This window comes from Pogoniulus pusillus, chromosome 8 (genome assembly GCF_015220805.1).
Source record: "Pogoniulus pusillus isolate bPogPus1 chromosome 8, bPogPus1.pri, whole genome shotgun sequence".
NCBI lineage: Eukaryota > Metazoa > Chordata > Aves > Piciformes > Lybiidae > Pogoniulus > Pogoniulus pusillus.
In genome coordinates this window covers 7,371,410-7,392,254 of record NC_087271.1, presented here as the reverse complement: position 1 = coordinate 7,392,254, position 20,845 = coordinate 7,371,410, and the positions used below count along the sequence as shown (strand labels likewise).

The window sequence follows — 20,845 nt, the reverse complement described above, 5'->3', positions numbered from 1 at the left end:
GAGGCCTGGCAAGATCTTGGTTTATTGTTTCAATGGCCGAGGTATCACATAGACCTCATTTGCAAGTAATGTTGATTCCTGGGATGCCAGGATCAAAAGCAGGTGGAGACTTTGTTTGTTTGTTTAGCTTTCAAGTCTGAAATTCAGCCTGAGCTGCTGAAAGTCATGCTGTTTTATTTTCCTGAGTGATGACTCAGTAATTACACTAGTCAGAGATTCCAGAGATCAAATTAGGTTTTGCTCTTTGTCTTCCCTGAGACTACAAGGAAAGAAACAACTGAAGTGAACTAAAATCCATTCAGTTGCACAAGAATGGAATGCAGCTTACTTCCCCTTAATCTCCCTTTCCATTGGAGAGCTAACAGTAGCAAAAGCAATGATAACATACTGCACAGAAGTCAGTAAGTGTGGTTCTTGATAGGCAGCAGGACAGTAGCAGGATTCAGTAGGAATCTCTCATCTTGCAGTTTCAGTATTTTAAATAACACTAGGAAGATGCCTCCCACTATAAAACAACACCCAGATATGTTTTCACTGAGCCTGAGATGTTTTGAAACAAACCAGAGGTCCAACAAGACTAAACACTGAGCAGGTGAAATAGGTTTCAGATTGCAAGTCCTCTCCTAAGCAGCTTATGCTCCCTTTAAGAAATACAAATCATTTTAGCCAGTACTTAGGTGTGAAGTGCTTTGCTATAAAAGAATTCAATCCAGATTTTCAAAACAATGTGCTCATTTCAGTTGAACATAAAATGAGGTAAAGGAAAATTAAATTACACTCCTAATAAGCTGTTAGAGAGAGGTGGCTGCACTGTCAAAGATGGCTTAATCTCTGCCAAAAAAGAATCATAGAATCAACCAGGTTGGAAGAGACCTCCAAGATCATCCAGTCCAACCTAGCACCCAGCCCTAGCCAGTCAACTAAACCATGGCACTAAGTGTCTCATCCAGGCTTTGCTTGAAAACCTCCAGGGACAGTGACTCCACCACCTCCCATTCCAATGCCAATCACTCTCTCTGGGATGAACTTACTCCTAACATCCAGCCTAGACCTCCCCCAGCACAACTTGAGGCTGTGTCCCCTTCTGTTGCTGGTTGCCTGGGAGAAGAGACCAACCCCCACCTGGCTACAGCCTCCCATCAGGTAGTTGTAGACAGCAACGAGGTCCCCCCTGAGCCTCCTCTTCTCCAGGCTAAACACCCCCAGCTCCCTCAGCCTCTGTGCTCCAGGCCCCTCACCAGCTTCATTGACCTTCTCTGGACACATTCCAGTATTTCAACATCTCTTTTGAACTGAGGGGCCTGGAACTGAACACAGCACTCAAGGTGTGGCCTGACCAGTGCTGAGTACAGGGGCAGAATAACCTCCCTTGTCCTACTGGCCACACTGTTCCTGATCCAGGCCAGGATGCCATTGGCTCTCTTGGCCACCTGGGCACACTGCTGGCTCATCTTCAGCTACTATCTACCAGTACCCCCAGGTCCCTTTCTGCCTGGCTGCTCTCCAGCCACTCTGTCCCCAGCCTGTAGTGCTGCTTGGGGTGGTTGTGGCCAAAGTGCAGAACCCTGCACTTGGCCTTGTTAAATTGGCCTCTGCCCACTCATCCAACTTATCAAGGTCCCTCCATAGAGCTCTCCTACCTTCCACAGATCAACACCTCCTAGCTTGGTGTCATCTGCAGACTTACTGATGCTGGACTCAATCCCCTGGTCCAGATCATCAATAAAGTTATTGAACAGACTCCTTGTGAAGAATGAGTCCTTCTGAAGAATGGGAGAAGTTTTCTATGCATTTGGTTTGGACTTGGGAATCTCAAAAAAAGTATAGGTGGTTTCTTTTGTTATCATGTAAAAGTTTTTCAAAGTGTGGAAGGTGCTAAAGATACCAAACACATCTATGAAAAATTGTTTCCCATGACTTCTAAGTCTGCTATAATAAAGCTGAGGAGAATTCTGCAATAAGGAACTTATCTTTACCTTAAGTCTTCCTTCATTATAGTATTTTGCCTGTCAGGAAAGCTTAGCTGTAGAGTGGCATACATCTGCCTTTGTGACAGATGTGCTGTGTGGAGCCACTGTTGTTGCCATTAGCTTCAGTGAAGGAGAAGTGTGGGTAATTTCCAGAGATTGGCACCCATTACTACTCCCTACTCCTGCCTTCAAAAAAATTTTAGCACTTGTCAAAATCTACCTGTCCTTTAGGCTCTGGAGCTCAGAGGGTTTGCAAGGCTAGCAGAAAGTGGGCAAAGAAGCTAGGAAATAGCTGTGTTTTAAATAGAGGAAGGTTTGGTAACACCACCTTCCTCCTGGGTGGTCCCTCTTGTTTGAAATATTCTGAGGGGAAAACCTTCATAAAAATTAGCACCTTCCACCTGAGAAGGTTAAACTTGCACCAGAGCCCCTGATGGGAATCCCAGCTTCAGGCTTGTGTATTTCACTAAATAAAAGAACATGTTTCTAAGCAAAGGTAAGATTGCTTATTAAGATGGATGATCTTGGAGGTCTCTTCCAACCTGGTTGATTCTATGAGCCTGAAGGCCATACTGGCCAAAAGTACCATCACTAGAGTATACAAGACTCTTCAAGGAGAGTTTATTGTGGCATTCCAGTACCTGATGGAAGCCTGTAAGAAAGGAGGTGAGGATCTTTTCAGGGTGTCAGGTAGTGATAGGACTAGTGGGAATGGATCCAAGCTAGAGAAGGGAAAATTCAGATTAGAGATGTAAGGAAGAATTTCTTCACCATAAGGGTGGTGAGACCACCTGAAGAGGTTGCCCAAAGAGGTGGTGGAGGCCTCATCCCTGGAAGCTTTTAAGGCCAGGCTGGATGTGGCTCTGAGCAACCTGATCTAGTTCTACATCGGGGGCAACTAGATGATCCTTGAGATCCCTTCCAACCCTGACTATTCTATGCTTCTACAATATCATATTTTACCTATATATTTAACAGTAATTCCAAAGACTTACTAAGCTTTGGGAGCCTGGTGGGGGTTTAATAGAGTCCTTCAATGTTGGGACTCCTCAGCCCATTCAGGGTGAGGAAGCTCAAACCTGGGCTGGTATTGAGTCCTGTCACCTGGAGTACCTACAAGACTGTTTCCAGTCTCATGAAAGTGAGCAATTTCTCCCCATAGAGAAGCCTAAATGCAATCTTATTTCATCCTTTCAATACCAGGACTCACAATGGTGCAAAAGGCAGGAGGCAGCTCAGCTGTGTGCACATCTCCTCACCCTTTCATGGACAGAGGAGCTGATAAAAGGCACAAGCAGCAGAATTCCTTTCCTTGGGAAATATTTACACTGCTGCCAAGGAGTTACTACTTTTCAAATTTAAATCTCTCATTCTGTTTCATTTTTCTTTTCGAAATTCCCAGACCACAGGAAACTCTCTACAGATTAACAGACCACCAAATCTTCAGTATTTCATGTTTGGAATATGAGACGAAGAAAATCTCTCTGAAACCTAAATATTTTCTTCCCCCTCTAAAGACCAGACCCATTTTTGGGGAAAATATGCAAAAGTGATCTCCTCAGGCTGAAATGTTGTCTGCAATTTCAGCTTAACGTACAGCTTTATAGCAGAGGTTGAAAATAACCAAAATGGGAGGATTTCTGGGAATACTGGAAGGTTTTTACTCTGGCTGCAGAGCAGATCTTGACGTGCTGTAATGCTGTTCTTGTCTTAATCGTCAAAAATAAGCTATAGAGAACAAAAATTCTTTGTTTGACAGAAAAGCAATTGCTATTTCTTGTAAAACATATAATATATTCCAGAAGACCTAAGGGTTTACTTTCCAATAAGGATAGAAAAAGATGTGTGCCCCCACTGTGAGCTCACAGTAAGGCTGTTTCATGTAAAAAGTTGGTAATTAGTCCCCGAGTGAATAAAGTGGAAGAGATAAGAGGCTGATACTTACTGCAGCAACACAAAACACTTCTGCTAGCTGCTAGGATTTAAAGAGTGCGCGAGTGGGAGGGGGAGACCTATTCCTGCTCGTTTAATTTACAAGTGTTTAAACCCTGGAAAAAGATTTCTTGCATTAAGCTTAAACATGTGTACTTTAAATTGTTACTAACCGATGTAAAGATTGATAAGAGACGTTCCAGTTCTGAAGAGCAGGCAGGCAGAGTTGCGCCAAGGCGTAAAAGGCTGTCGCGCTGTACGCGGCAGCAGCAGGCTGCCTGCTCGTCGTACACCGCTGCCCTCAGCAGACTTACACCACTTCATCTTTCACCCAAGGAAACTGATTAGCATTCGAAGGATCAGTATCAAAAAGGAATTACTTGGAAGATTAAATCACATTGCTTTAGCCAGAGTTATGTAATGAAGAGCAAGAACTTAAGCCCAAAGCACAAGAAAACCATCTACTTACAAACCAGTTATTATTTAATAGCACTTGTATTGCTATCAGCTAACCAGGTAACAGTTATATTGCCATCAGCTAACTACTAAGTACCAGAAGTAAAACTTTATGCATTTTTACTTCTACCTGCAGAACTTAGAGCCACTGGAAATAATTTAATATTCACTTTTTTTCCCCCTTTGATGCTATTAATCTTTATTAGAGCAAGAGTTTGTGATTCTCTCAAAAAATAACTATGTCACTGGGGGTTGGTCTCTTCTCCCAGGCAACCAGCAACAGAACAATGTGACACGGTCTCAAGTTGTGCTGGGGGAAGTATAGGATGGATGTTAGGAGGAAGTTCTTCCCAGAGAGAGTGATTTGCCATTGGAGTGAGCTGCCCAGGGAGGCGGTGGAGTCACCATCCCTGGAGGTGTTCAAGAAAAGCCTGGATGAGGCAATTCATGCCATGGTCTATTTGACTGGCTAGGGCTGGGGGATAGGTTGGACTGGGTGATCTTGGAGGTGTCTTCCAACCTGGTTGATTCTATGATTCAGTGATTTATACTGCAGCTGCATGTTTGGCAAACCTCTTTTTTAACAATACAAAAAATAGAAGAGAGCTTATGACAACACCATGGAGCTTTGCACAGTGGTCTCAGCACAATTCTTGGACATCTTTCCCTGTTCAGTTTGTCTTTTTTGCTTTACTTCAGCATTTATCATTTACATATGTGAGATGAGAGCACTTACCACAAGTCATATCCAACAGTCTTGCTTGCTTCAGGAAGACTCACTCCAAAATGATACAACTGGTCATAAAGTTGCCTCTGCGTCCCCACTGCTATGATTGCACTGCTGGAGAGATTTACACACAGATTAATTGATAATGGAGAGAGTGATTTGCCATAGGATTGGGCTGCCTAGGGAGGTGGTGGAGTCGCCGTACCTGGTTCAGGAAAAGACTGGATGAGGCACTTAGTCCCATGGTCTAGTTGATTGGATAGGGCTGGAATGGATGATCTTGGTTGGATAGGTTGCACTGGATGGATAGGTTGGACTGGATAATCTTGGAGGTCTCTTCCAACCTGGCTGAGTCTATGATTCTATGATAATTGTGTAGCAATCTCCTAATCTGTAGTCATTTGGACTCTGAATACCTGATTTAGCATAGAAACAAGAAAAAAATGTGTATTTTCAATGGTTGACTAATAACATCTTGTTTATGAGGGCTGAGCCTCACCACAACTATCAAGAGGAAAGACATTAAAACTATTTCCTCAGGCTAGATGTAATATAGAAGGCCGAAAACTACTTTTTGTTTACTATTAGTCTTCATCAGACTCATTTTTACATGTGACTTCAGTGCTTATGCTGCTGCACATGCATACTTAAACACCTGTCTGCTGTGATAAGAACCCTACCACAGAACCTCTTCCCCCATAGTTCTGCACCTTCCATGCAATTCAGCTAGAGCAGGTAGCAAGTGAGCATATAGGAACACCCATACGATGCACAGGTACACCTACTGCCAGAAGCCAGCAAGCTTCAGCCTGGGGGTAACACATAAAATACTACCCCTTGTTTTGACTTGAAACATGGTAGAAGTACAGCTGAAGACAGAATGCAGGAAACACACATTGAATTAATCACTTTATAAGGAAAAAAAACAGAACAATCAAAACCAACCAAAAAAAAAACAAGAAAGTTTGCAATTCTCATATGGTTCTTCTTGAATTTGGTATAAAAACGATGATGTGATGCTGCCAATGGATATATGTAGCCAGGTGGGGGTCAGTCTCTTCTCCCAGGCAACCAGCAACAGAACAAGGGGACACAAAGTTGTGCCAGGGGAGGTATAGGCTGGATGTTAGGAGGAAGTTGTTGCCAGAGAGAGTGATTGGCATTGGAATGGGCTGCCCAGGGAGGTGATGGAGTCACTGTCACTGGAGGTGTTCAAGCAAGGACTGAATGAGGCATTTAGTGGCATGGTCTAGTTGATTGGACAGGGTTGGACTGGATGATCTTGGAGGTCTCTTCCAACCTGCTTGATTCCATGACTCTGTATTCTATGCATGAACACTTAGAGAGCAAAAATAAGAACAAACCTGCTTTTCCAGAGAGTCAGCACAATTTAATCTCACAGTATGACTCAAAACAGAGACATGGCAACAGAAAGATACTTTTTTGCTTTAAAGAAGGTTGCATCAGCTGACAGTTTGTAAAATGTTCTGATAGTTAAAGCAGTTTTTAACAGGAAAAAAAGTTTCAAATTCTTACTGTAAAATCAGATTTTTTTTGTCTTGCTATTGAACAGAGTTTAATCTCCAGCACAGTCCTTGTTTTCTGAGAAAAGTTCATATGTTCTGACAATTTGTTCACACTTGCCTTTTGCAGCTGAAAGCAACTTACTTAAATTGTGATACTTGGTACTGTTCCTTCCCTAACTTTATAAAAGTTTGCTTAGAACACCCATTTTTTAAACCAGCTTACACTCACTAGAAAATACCCTGTGGGAGTTTCTATGTAGGTATAGCAAATAATAAACAGCTGTTATCTGTGTGAGAAAATGTCCAGTGTAATGTAGGAAACCATGATTATCCAAAGATCTCCAGAGATGCTGGCAAGAAGACTTTGGATGAATGAGTTTGAGTAGCTAAGGGACCAGGCATGGCAGCTTTCGGGTTTTCCAGTTCTCACTCTGGATAATGCAAAGTTCAGATGGTCCTTGGTGGACAGCCCTCGTAATTCAAGCCGTGCTAGCAAGTGCCTTAAGACAGCTAGCAAAATGTGGACAGAGGTCACGTCCCCAGTTCCCAAACAAGCAGCACAAATCGAGGAGCCACTTGCTTCATTTCCAGAGTGAAACTGGGACAGGAAAGAGGCAGGCAGCAGCGGCCACAGCAGCCACAGCAGGAAGTACTCACTCCAGCTCATGCAAGAGTGAACCTGAAGTGCAGCTGGCAGCCAGCACATTCCAGAGAGGCTCTTGCTCAAAGCCTGTCGCTCAGGCCCTGGAGGCTGTGTGTGCTACTCTGGGCTGCCATTGAGATCTTTGGCATTCTTGCTGTCCTACAGAAAATGTTTGCCTCCTTCATCCATTTCCCTCATATTCCAGCACGTGGTTACATTCAGGAACCAATACTAGGTGTATTTAAAGCACTTCTAGGAAAAGGTGCAGCGAGACCAAATTTACACAGCCTCCCAGGCTGCTGATGGACCTGGGGACCAACGTGTGTTCCTGTTTTGCAAAGGAAAACACTCATTTCCCCTACAATCAAAGGCTGGCATTTACAGTGAACCAAATTCTGCCAATTTCCCCTTCTTCCATGGAAGAGCAGATTTGTCTTTATCCAACATGAATTGTAGCATAATTATGCTTAGTATTGCTGCGTTTCAGCATTACTAGAAACTGTGTTGCAGCGTTCTACTGATGGTATAGATGATCAAACACCAGCCAAAACAAGTTCTCCCAGCAAGAGCACTTTGATCAGCTCACTCTTTCTGTGTTCTGGCAGCACTCTAATTTGCAAGCTTTAGAATCACTTCTGCATTCTCCAGACACGTTGAAAGACGATGCCATCAGAGAACGTTTTACACAAGGAAGCACATAACGAGGAGTTAATAGACTGACATTTATTCCTTCCCAGCATTTCTAGGGCTTGAACTTACTACGTAGGAACAGAAGATAATCAAACAGGCAGAGAGAGCAAACTGTACCTGCCTGACCAATGTAAATGCCTCTGTTGTCCAATACCAAGAAAAAAAAGAGTGCTGGATTTCAGAAACCATAGTGAGGTTAAAGGGCATTATTCTTATCTGTTATTCCACCCAAAGGACAATGATTTCATTTTATAAAGATCATTAGTCAGTGAAATATATATTTTAGAGGGTTTCTACTAGGGAAGATTATTTTGGCAGTCACTGGAGTGTACCAGATGGTTCATTAACATAGGCTAGACAAGTCAAAGGCTTTCAGAATCATTTAGAAAATGTCAAACAGAAACAAGAACCCTGTCACTTTTTATTAGAATTAACTACATCATACCCTGGACACAGATTTCACCTTGGGTCAGAAAAATTAATACAGAATTATATGAATTGTGTAACATACTAGGTTAAAGATAGGGCTTCCTCTTGGGACTCGTTTGCTAGCAATATATTATGGTCTTCTACTTAAGGAATCCTCAACCTTTCTTTTTGTAAGCTGTGAAAAGAGCTGACCTTGCTCAGACTCCATTGGTGTCTAATTGATTTGAGGTACCTGCAGAATTTCAACAAGACACTCCGCTAAAGCTCTTCTGTAATCATTTTCCCAGGAAAGTTGGCAAAAGGGCTCACTGAATATTCAACAACTTGTAAAGTATGCTTTTGTCAGGAGGCAAAAAAAAAAAATAGCCAATCCCACATCCATTTAATGCATTTGGAAACAGGAAAATTCAAATGGAATTGAATTGTTGTTTACTTTCTTTTTTTTTTTTTTTTTATCTATTTATTATCACACAGATGTTAAAAACCTTGAGAACTTCCAGCTTGTGGAAGGGGTTCAGGAACAAGTGAATGCTGCTCTGCTGGACTACACAATGTGTAATTACCCGCAGCAAACAGACAAATTTGGGCAGCTTCTCCTGCGACTCCCAGAAATCCGGGCCATCAGTATGCAGGCCGAAGAATACCTCTACTACAAACACCTGAACGGGGATGTGCCATGTAATAACCTGCTCATTGAAATGCTGCATGCAAAGAGAGCCTAAATTATACCCATTACAGCTTCTGCTTTCAAGGAAGAAAAAAAAATAAATTAAAAAAAAGAAGAAAAAAAAAATCCCAACATACTCTGAACTGCTCCAAGCAACACTAATTAAACCGTGGTTTTAAGACTTTGCAAAATGGTATAATAATCAAATACTAATAGTAAATAAGTGATGCATCAGGGTATTTGTATTGCAAACTGTGAATCGTATGCTACACAGCCCCAAAGGAATCTACGTGGCGCTTCACGCTGGAGGGAAGTGAACTGAAGTAAGTGGATCAGCGTGAGGAAGGACAGGATGATACTTGTATATTTAACTCTGCTGGTTGCCAATATGAAGAAACTTAGGAGAAACAAAAAACCTGATCCATATTACCAGGCTAGGACAGTGGGGAATTTTGCGTGCACTGAATTCCTTTCGCCGCATAGCAAGACTTTTAAAACAGTTATAACAGATGCAAAACTGCATCTGTAGCATCTTCTATCATCCTTTCAAGGACCCAACGCTTACTACTTCTGTGATAAAAGATGTGGCATCCGTTCAACAATCTGTAAGAGAGAGCTGTCACAGGCCACGTGCTGTGTAGTCTCAGCACCAAACCCTAAGAGGCTGGTTTTGTCTCTCAGGCCTGCAAAGAGCTAGTATGAAGAGTCTGTTATCCAGTTAGCTTGGCATTCTTTCTATGTCCCAAAGGTCGTTTTGTCACGTGCTCATCTTGTTCTATCAGGCAGTACCCCTCTTTTACTACTGTTATTGGAGAGCTATTAAATAGCTAAGGTAAATATTCCAAACCAAAATTAGCCAATTCGACTACATACCTAAGTAGGGCAGAGGCTACAAGGTGGCTCTGCTGTGTGTTCATGGCCATCTCCAAATAATGGAGACATATTAGCTCTCAGAAACAACGGCTTCTTTGACCAAGACAACCAATACTGATGTTACAACACTAAAACGGAACTAAAATCCAAAATGCACTTAATGATGCAAGAAGAGACAAACTACTTGTATGACACAATGATGCCAGGGAGCTTATTAAGACATTATCTTTCAAACAGCCAGCAGATAAACCCCCTGAGTTTTAAGTCAAACATTCAATATTGAATTAAACTTTGTTTTTTTCCTTTTTGAAATTAGTTAATACAGATCTGTCATGCAAAGAGCGATACTGCTGCTACGTCTGTGTAGGCCAAAGTCTGCTGCAGAACAAATAATTAGAGAAGAACAAACAATTCTCTCTCTCTGTCCAGATGAAGATATCAGTATTAACATGTAGTGCCACGGTTATTAAGTCTTGCCTTATTTCATTACACTTAACGGTAACTGCGCAAGTGTGGATCAACATAGGTTTAAAATAAAGTATTAATCTTTAACATTAACAAAACAAAAAAGCATAGTGTTTACATTCTTTAGGTCCTGTGGGGGGAAAAAACTGTGATAAAATTGCAGAGCAGTGATTTCCTTGTTGTTTCTTTTAAATTGGTAATTATTTTACCAGTACTTAATTACTGTATGTCGTGAGACACTAAAATCAATAGGGTTGTTTCATTTTTGACTTTTAATTTTTGAGATTATCAGCTGCACAATCACTTGTAGAAACTGTATAAAATCCCAATCCTTTATTTTTTTTTTTCCATGAAGATTGCTGGCTTTGGAATAGTTTATTTATATTGTATATGATAGTTTTCACTGTAGACAATTAATGATGCTAATTTATTGTTCTTTGGTTTCATCTTTATATAAGATATAGCCAGAATGAAGAAGCCAAATATATGTGTTTACCGTAGCATGTCTTCAGGTTAGTGGAACATAGTTCAGAGACACCCAAGGGTCTTTACAAATTAAGATCATTCACTTGATTAAATGTCTGTAAATCTTTGTAATCCTGAATGTAGTTTATTTAAATCTGTTGTAAATTATGTGAGTTACAGCTTTTTCTGTTTTGTGTGAACTCAAACAGGTGCATTTCTCCTACGTTTTCTTTTCCCCCCAACTATCCATATATTGTAAACCAAAGACATCAGTAATAACCCCTGCACCAGTACAAAGCACGCTGCTTTCACTGCCCCTATTAATCAGCTCTAAGATAGGTACAAATACAGTAGCAAAGCCAACTCCTAGATGCCTGTCTTATACCACAGAACAACAGCGCTGGCACACGGACCAAAAGCAAACCACGCACAGCTCCTTAGCCACCCCGCACAGCAGACGTGCCAGCACCACTTAATAGCAGCCCTTTCCTCAAACTAAATTAACAGATGCAGGTGGTCACCAATGGTGGCTGTGAAATATGTTTACCCACGTGTACAAGATAAGTGTCGTCCTGCTTTCCTTTCTGAGAGGAAAACAACCACAGAATTGTCAGGGACCCCAAGGATCATCTAGTTCCATGGGCAGGAACACTCCCCGCTAGACTGTGTGGAAGGCAACAAAGCACATTTCAAGCCTTTGCATTCTGTATTTTCTCTTCTTTTTTTTTTTTTTCCTTGTTGAAATGCTACAGTGGATTTCACTGAATATGGAGGGGAAAAAAAAAGCTTTTCAAAACTGTTGCTAACTCTATTCACAGCACCATTATCTACCTGTGGGACAAGAGAGTTACAAAAAGGAACTAGAACAAGTTTTCATACTGCTTAACGGAAGCTGTTTCAAATAAACTACTATATATTTGCCCACATCTGTGGTTCCGGGAATCCCAACAGGTTGCCCAAAGTACTAGAGCAAAACAAAGCAAAAATCACCCCAAACCACCCCACCACCCCCCCAAAAACCCTCGTGTTAATTGTTAACTGCTTTGTAACCAGACATTTCCTTCTGACTGCCTTACTGATTGCAGGACATATTAGTAAAAGCAGACTAAAATTCAAAGGGTTTGGCTTTGGCTGGTTTATTATACTTGTTCTGTGTTTGTAAACAGACAATCTGTAAAGTCTGACTATTTGTATTACAGATGTTCTGCAGCTGCCTTGGATTTAAATCCATGCAACTCTTAGAATGTGCAGTGAGTTACTTGTTGAAGTTGAAGTTCTCTTACTGTATCGGTGAAATACATATTGTCATGTCAGTTCTTGCCAGGAGTTTCTCATCATCAATGGAATCTTTTTTTTTTCCTTTCTCAGTATTTCAATAAATATTGATATGCCCGTGCCAATTACTTTATAATTGTCTTTATAAACCACATCACCCTGCTGCACTGAAGCACCAGGCAAAAGTCACTTATTTGGGAGAGGAAAATGCAAGAGCGATGGCAAAATTGCCTAGCAGAAACAAAATCAATCCAGCTAAACAGGTCAGAAAAACTGAATCTCTTAGCAAAAGGAATGTTCCAATTAATACTTCTAAATTAATTAATTCCATCTCACAGTTTTTGCTTTACATGTTACCCATAAAGAGTTAAGCAGCCAAAGCTTCACTGAGGGAGAAGGACAGAACAAAAGAAAATCAGGTAACAGGATCCAACGGAGCTCAGGATAACCTCTCAACAATGTCAATACACGGCAGGGCCAGGGGCAAACCCACAGCTTCCAACACAAGTGCCAGCAGAGGCTGCCAAGGAGGCAGATGTTACTGCTACTAGAGAAAAATATTTTCCTAAAGTTGCCCTCTGGCTCATCTGATTGCTGTTCGAGAGCAGGAGGTGAAGTGGTCCAAGAAAGCTTGTCAGCAGTACCCTACTGTTTTGAGACCGAGTCCACCACTTCCCCTGAACTCCCTGGTAGTTGAAAAAGTGCTGTTCTCTGAGGTGCCAAATGTTAGTGCTTCAAGGGGAAAAAACAGGGCTATAATTAGTTATTTACAAAGCCTGTGCCTGAACACAACAAAGCTGGTTCAGTGTTGCAATAAGAGCAGAGCAAACCAAATCGGATTAGATGGTTTACAAGTGAGGAAGGATTATTTTAACTTTCAGGAATCGTAGCCCAAACCCATGATTTTGCGTAAGACCCAGGGGAGATGTCAGGGCTGGTATATTTTAGATAGTTTGCCTTATGAGAGCTATCTTTTGGGTGATATATTTAGTATATGCACCACACATCTAAGTTATCAGAAGGATTTATTTTTAACTGAGTTTGACACCGGTTCTGGAACAGTCTGCTGTGTTTTTATTGGAAATGTGGAAAGAGTGAGTTCAATGTAACACAGGTCAAGTCAGTACAATACTTAGTGATCTTGACAATTTCCTGGAATACTGAATAACACTTTTGATTAACCCCTAATTTGAAGCCCATAATCTAAGCATATCACCAAAGTTCTGACAATGTGTCTACCTTTCCCAAATATGTTTTTTTCCAGGGAATTTCTATATAGGTGCATCTGCTGGAATTAAACTAATAGCAAGCCAAGAAAATAACAGATAAGCATTTAGAGGCATCAGATCCTAGAGCTATATAGCTCTTTGATGGGCATGAGCCCAAATATACATGTGTCAGTCCAGCAACTTCAGTTGCATGCAAGCCTGTAGAGAAAAAGTCCATTTTCTGAGGGTAATTTGCCAATGATATGAGAAATGGTAAAGGCAGAAGGTAAAGAGAAGATAAAGGCATTGCTAAATGATAAAGGCAGAAGGGGGTCTGACCCTTAGATGGAACACTGACATAACCTACCTTGATGTCAGTAGACCCAAGGTGAAGTGAGCAACAGTAGCAGCTACTTGATAGATGCAGTCTGGTCGAGCACCCATCGGTGGGACAAGACAGAGTTCCCCTTCATCAAGCACACTTTCCAAACCTCTGCAGGAAAAAAAATATCCCTTTCAATTTATTGAAGTCTTAGACTTGCAGTGCTAGGTGAGTTTTCCCCATAGCTCCAAGAGGATCCTGGCTCCTATTTCCTATTCACTGTAACTCCTTTTAGTCCTAGGTTAACTATCAGGCTGATGGCAGTTTCTGCCATGCTTGTGCTGTGCACACCCAAGTGGATATCTGAGGCACAAAGTAAAGCAAGGTGGTGGAATGCAAACTCCTGATGCCTTCTGTATTCCTGGTGACTCATCTCTGCTTTGGTAAGGACTACAGGTTTTAAGACCGGTTAGCAATAAAGCACTGGATGAGACAAATGGCACAAAAACCTAGTGCTGGAGTCACAGTTTTGCCCATCCACATCTTGCTCTTCCTATGCTTTAGGATCAGTAAATTCCCTGTAGAAGGGTGAAATGCCTCTCAGTTTGAGATTCAGGAAGTTAGGATTCTTCTACTAACACCAACTGTTTATCATGCTGCTGCAAACCAAAACCTTACAGAGCAAGAACCTCCCTGTGCGGCATTCACGTCAATCACCCTGCAACTGATGCGGCTGAATGTTTGCTGGATACTACCAATCCAGGCTGTCAGTTGCAATTATCCAGTAAAACAGGGACTCTGCACCAGAGGGAATAAAGTGTGTTTGTGGGGAAGACCCCAAAGAAGACACTGTTTGTACAACAGAAACTGCTGGCGGCCATTCAGTAGCTGCTGGCATGCCTACAGACACATGCACGCACACCACATGTCGCCTGTGGGAATTGCTGAAGCACGTTCAAATGTGCACTACTGTGCCCACATGAAATATTTCATGAGGCACCACTCCCCAGGGGGACACCAAGCTTCAGTCACCCATGACACTTGATCCCTGTTCCCCAGTGGCATCCCTCCACTCGCGCGAGCAAAAGAGTGTCAGTGCCGGATAACAGAGAAGCGTGGCAGGCCTTTCGGATCAATACTGTGCTGTTTACGTCTTGCTCCACAGCACTGTAGCTGTCCTGCCCTTTATCACTTGGTATCAACCCACACATACCATAGAAGGGAAGTTCTTCAAAGTTCTTCCTATGGCAAAGCTGTGTACTAAGGAAGGGTCTGTAGGATACAGAGTATTGAAATGTTGATAAACTAGAGCAGAAAGCAACAGAGATAAGAGGGGAGGAATAGCTCCAAAAGAGAATAAAAGGGAAGCACATGGGCATGGGGAGACACAAGGATATTTATGTTTCATGAATATTTAATCTTTCCTCACTTTTAATGTAAAAGGGATAAAAATAACTAAAATGTGCTGGATTATTATCATTGCTTTGAAGTATTAACAAGGCCTGAATGAATTAGCATTTACGTATTTTAGGGACCTGCCACAGTAAGTGATATTGGGTTTAATTTTCATTTAATAAACATGGGGTTACTTCATAATGTGTATAAATTTCAGAGAAAAAAAAACCAAAACCATGGCATGAAGCAATTGATGGAATATGTTTAATCAATTCATTCAACTCAGGCTGTGAAAGCAGAAGCTTATTACTGGAGCCTGTATTTAAAAATCAAACACTGCTGCTGCCTCGCAAACGATGTCACATTGTTTCCTCACCTAGCAAATTCAGCTGAAATAATCCACAGCAATGCCCTACACTTTCCAAGAAGGTATTCCTGCAAGTCCCACAGCACTTGGATTTGCAGTTGCAACCTTCCCACAACTGCATGTTGTTGAAGCAGCGCTTCAGATGCTGAAGCTGAGAGAGATGCTGGCCCTAGGCAAGGGGATAGAATCACGGTTGGAAGGGATCACAAGGATCATCTGATTCCAACCTCCCTGCCCTACACCAGGCTGGCCAGAGCCCCAACCAGCCTGGCCTTAAACACCTCCAGAGATGGGGCCTCAACCACCTCCCTGGGCAACCCATTCCAGGCTCTCACCACTCTCATGCTGAACAACTTCCTCCTCACGTCCAGTCTCAATCTCCCCACCTCCAGCTTTGCTCCATTCCCCCTAGTCCTGTCACTCCCTCACAGCCTAAAAAGTCCCTCCCCAGCATTTTTGCAGGCCCCCTTCAGATACTGGAAGGTCACAAGAAGGTCACCTTGGAGCCTCCTCTTCTCCAGACTGAACAGCCCCAACTCTTTCAGTCTGTCCTCATAGCAGAGCTGCTGCAGCCCTCTGATCATCCTCGTGGCCCTTCTCTGGACACTGTCCAGCACACCAACATCCTTCTTGTAATAGAGGCTCCAGAATGCAGTACTCCAGGTGAGGTCTCACCAGAGTGGTGTAGAGGGGGAGAATCACCTCCCTCAACCTGCTGGCCACACTTCTCCTGATGAAGCCTGAGATCTGGTTGGCCCTCTGGTCTGCAAGTGCACACTGCTGGCTCACGGTGAGCTTCTCGTCCACCAGCACCCTCAAGTCCCTCTCCTCAGAGCTGCTCTCCAGCCCCGCACTGTCAGCCTGAATTTGTGCTTGGGATTGCCTCGACCCAGACGCAGGACACTGTACTTCATCTTGTTGAACCTCATGAGGTTGGCTTGTGACCGCCTCTCCAGCCTGTCCAGGTCCCTCTGAATGGCATCCCTTCCCTCCAGTGTGTCTGCTGCACCACACAGCTTGGTGTTGTCAGCAAACTTGCTAAGGGTGCACTCAGTGCCACTGTCCATGTCACCAACAAAGATGTTGAACAACATTCCCAGATACAATTATATTGCCAAAGAGAAAAAGAAAAGGGAGAGTGCTGCGTCTAGCTAGCCTGCACAGAAAGCACTGGAACAAGCCCAGCAACACTTAGCTGCATTTCTTCTGGGTGATGAGTGTCACTGGCCAAGCCAACAAAGATGTTGAACAAGACTGTTCCCAGGACTTATCCCTAAGGGGCTCAACTTGTCACTGGCCTCCACTTGGAGGTGGAGTCATTGACAGGCACTCCTTGGGTGTGGCCATCATGATAGTTCTTTATTCATCCATCAAACCCATGCTTGGAGACCAGGGCTACATCTCACAATTGTTTCTCTCTTCTTTACAGTCCTCCTCCTATGCTCACGTTGCTGAAAACTCGACTGATGCTTCCCACTTGCTCCCTGTGACAGCCCCAATCATTCTTCATGTGACCCTCTTGCTGCCTTTCCACTCCTCATGTACCACTCACATTCCTTCCACCCCAATTCATGTTACAAGTTTCTGCTTTAATTTTCCTTTTCTTTGTATCACAAATCTCACAAGTCAGCTTTATCCAATTCATCAAGATTTTCAGGACAGTTACCTATATGTTGGGAGAGGGAAAAAGTCAAGGATACGATACTGTCTGCATGTATTGAAGCAGCAAAGTGACCACAGATGTCAAAACAGGAAAGCATCTGCTGGACCAGTTGCTTCAGATCAGGCTGAAGTAACCCCAGCCAAAAGCAAAGCAAGGTCACCAGTCATTCCATGCCTCGGTTTACAATGACCAGTTCCACAGACCTAAATCATCAACAATTCTCACCAAATATTGTTTTCAGAGGGAAATAGGAAACAGCCAAGAATTCTAGTTCAAGAACAGCACATTCAATATTAACAGAGCAATCTAAACACAGGAGCAGCAGCAGGACTGGGATTAAATTATTTTAAAACAGAGTTCTTTTTTTTTATCCTCCAGCAATGCACTTAGCCATTTTCAACATAATCAGGAAAAAAGCCAAAAAAAGAGTAAAGGGAACAATTTTTTCCTTTTTTTTTTTTTTTAAATATATACCAAACTTTGCCACAACTTTTACCACTGGATCACCCTGCAGGCAATAACAAAAGAAAGCTAAAAAGGAAAGCTGCTATCCTTTCTTGGGTGACAGAATAAAGACACCTTTCCTTGCCATCAGAAAGACTGGCTGGTACATCACCTGGTCTGCCAGGGTCCTGAAGAGGTCTGGTGGAGCAGCACCAACAGCATTGTACATTTCTTCAGCATGGAGCAACAACATCAAGGAGGGAAGAGGGACTGCATGTGAGCACTGCACAGCCTCACTGCTCCATGTGTGATGATACAGCCTGTGAATGGACAAGTAGCTGGAGTGAGATTTCCTGCTGCTCTAGAACTATGCTCCCCCATTCAACACTGGTCAGGCCACACCTTGAATGTGTCCATTTCTGGGCCCCTCAATTCAAGAGAGATGTTGAGATACTGGAACATGTCTAGAGAAGGGAGACAAACCAGGTGAAAGGCCTGGAACATAAACTCCATGAGGAGAGGCTGAGGGAGCTGGGGGTGGGCAGCCTGGAGAAGAGGAGGCTCAGGGGTGACCTCATTGCTGTCTACAATTACCTGAAGGGAGGCTGTAGCAATAGAACCAGCAATAGAACAAGGGGACACAGTCTCAAGCTGTGCCAGGGGAGGTCTAGGCTGGATGTTAGGAGGAAGTTCTTCACAGAGAGAGAGATAGGCATTGGAATGGGCTGCCCAGGGAGGTGGTGGAGTCACCATCCCTGGAGGTGTTGAATCAAAGCCTGGATGAGGCACTTAGTGCCATGGTCAAGTTGACTGGCAAGGGCTGGGTGCTAGGTTGGACTGATAGGATGATCTTGGAGGTCTCTTCCAATCTGCTTGGTTCTATTATTCTTGCATTTGGAAGTAACCAATAATGCAGAGTCATTGCACATTTTCAGAAAGTGAGAGTGGTGAATAAAAGAGCAGAATTTTAATAACAGATCCTTTCAAATCTGTGGATTGTAACTGATTTATTAAAGGATCACTTCAATGATGATACTGACTTCAACCCAACTTACTGCTCATCTGATTTGTTACATTCCTGATCTAGGGTAGGGTGTCCCTGCCCATGGCGGTGGGGTTGGAACTAGATGATCCTTGTGGTCCCTTCCAACTCTGACTGATTCTATGATCCTATGATTTATATTTTGGCACCGTTTGGAAGTTGATTTCATGTGAAGAGCTACAAAGAACAAGAAAAAGAAAAAAAAACTCCAGAAAGGAAGTGATCACTTGAAGGTGATAAAACAGAGGCCAAGGACACTAGGAAAACCCTGCTTTCTTCCTGATGGTGACTTTGTAGTTGTTTGGCTTTGTTTTCGTGCCTTCTCATGAAAGCCTGAAGTAATACAATACAAACTAGTGCAGCCAGGAAGAAAATTATCATTTGTTTGTAGTTTTAATGATTATTTTAGAAAAGGGAAAGAGAAGAAAAGAAAATAAAAATTAAATAAATAAAATAAAAGAGGAGAAGAGAAGAGAAGAGAAGAGAAGAGAAGAGAAGAGAAGAGAAGAGAAGAGAAGAGAAGAGAAGAGAAGAGAAGAAAAGAAAAGAAAAGAAAAGAAAAGAAAAGAAAAGAAAAGAAAAGAAAAGAAAAGAAAAGAAAAGAAAAGAAAAGAAAAGAAAAGAAAAGAAAAGAAAAGAAAAGAAAAGAAAAGAAAAGAAAAGAAAAGAAAAGAAAAGAAAAGAAAAGAAAAGAAAAGAAAAGGAGGAAAAGAAAAAAAGAAGAAAGTGTATGCAAAGACATACTTTGACATGTTCCAGGAGATAAAGCAAAAAGTCTCATCACAGTTGTTTCCTTTTTTTAATAATAAACTAATAGTTTTTAAAAATATATTTCAATGTCTCTGTTAGTGAGGAGCTATTTGAGGCTGAGGTATGTAGTACAGCTTTGTGTGAGAGATACTTCCTGGAGATGCAGAGCAGACAGCCCCAGGGTTTCCTAACTCTCTTCACTCACAAACTCCCCTGTAAACCTGGACAATCCCTGGGATGCACTGCCTCAATCTTCTCACCTGTAACACACAGCCAAGGCTGACCTACATCCTGCATTCTTCCACCAATGTGATTATTTGTCACAGTAGCATTTAAAAACCTTTAATAAACAGAGCAGTAGTTGGAAAGTGCCATGGGGATGTGAGGAGGTACTGCTGTATCTCTTCACTGTGAATGGAGATCGGCTGCCTCCAGAGTACTCAGGCTGCTCCACAGGGGTAGCCTTGAGAGGTGGGATTTAGCAGGCAGCTTTTGTGCACATCTCCTGGCATTCACAAATAAAGCCTGGCTTTGGGGATGGAGCTTTATTGACAGACTCCCTGTGTCCCAAGGTGCTAAAGAAGGAAGGAGAAAGAGCTGGGGAAAAGAAAAAGAAAAGAGGCAAGGTCTCCCGGGAGGAGACACAAATGAGGACAAATTCCCTCTTTCTGTTTCAAAGATTTTTCAAGTTATTTGATATCATTTCAATCAAATGTAAACAGAGATTTAGCTATGGTTCTTCTGAGAGTATTAGCTTCTGTAACAACTCTCCTGGTCTCTCTCTCCCCTCTGGTTTTCTCAAATGCACAACGTGGAGTTGCCGGCATGCTAAGTGTTCCTCCCTTAGGTCATTATTTCCACTCTTTAATTGTTCTTTCAGCCTTCTGTGGTATTATTGTTATCCAGATTGTGTTGGTGCTGCTTTCCAAACACAGATGAGTAACAGTTCCTGCCCTTAAAAGTGTATATTCTAGAAATAAACCTTTCAAATTCTCCACCCAAGACAAAACCGACCAATTACAGCTGTTACCATCTTCAAAGGTTTTTCAGACTCTCTGAATTCCTACTTGTGACACAAAGCCAAATGCACATCTTGTATTCACATAAAACTAAGTGGGCCCTCTTCCAAGAAACTGAGCTTGCATTGCAAAACTGATCTTAGAGTTCTGAACTTCCCCAGAAATTAAAATCTTGAATTTTAGACCTTTGCCATGCTTCATTCCCATAGGCACCATCTACCTTAGACACTACAAAAGGATTTCTCTGCCCCAGCCCAGGCAGGTTTACTCTTCCATGGCACATATATGATGGATACAACCAACCTGAGACTGCTGATGGGAATATTACTCCTTTTACAGGCTGAGCTGTTAAAAGGTACTTAGCAGACTTGTTGCACAGAGGAGTTAGAAGGGAAAAGGTAAAAGGCAAGGTTTATAAGGAGCCATGAGAAGCCACAACAGAAACACAAACAAGTCATTCCAATTAGAGCAAAGAAAGAAGCTGAGGATTACTCAGGGCAGTCAATTGACTTTATTA

At 42.4% G+C, this 20,845-nt stretch overlaps 1 protein-coding gene across 1 annotated transcript in view; it reads left to right on the top strand.

The window, feature by feature from the left end:
* The window catches only part of NR5A2 (nuclear receptor subfamily 5 group A member 2), a 95,009-nt gene extending 84,338 nt beyond the window's left edge, over positions 1 to 10,671 (top strand). Inside the window, exon 7 of the mRNA XM_064148276.1 lies at positions 8,848 to 10,671. Within this exon, the coding sequence (XP_064004346.1) occupies positions 8,848 to 9,095 (248 nt within the window). The 3' untranslated portion in view covers positions 9,096 to 10,671. The remainder of the gene's footprint in view (positions 1 to 8,847) is intronic.
* The last annotated feature ends 10,174 nt before the right edge of the window (positions 10,672 to 20,845 follow it).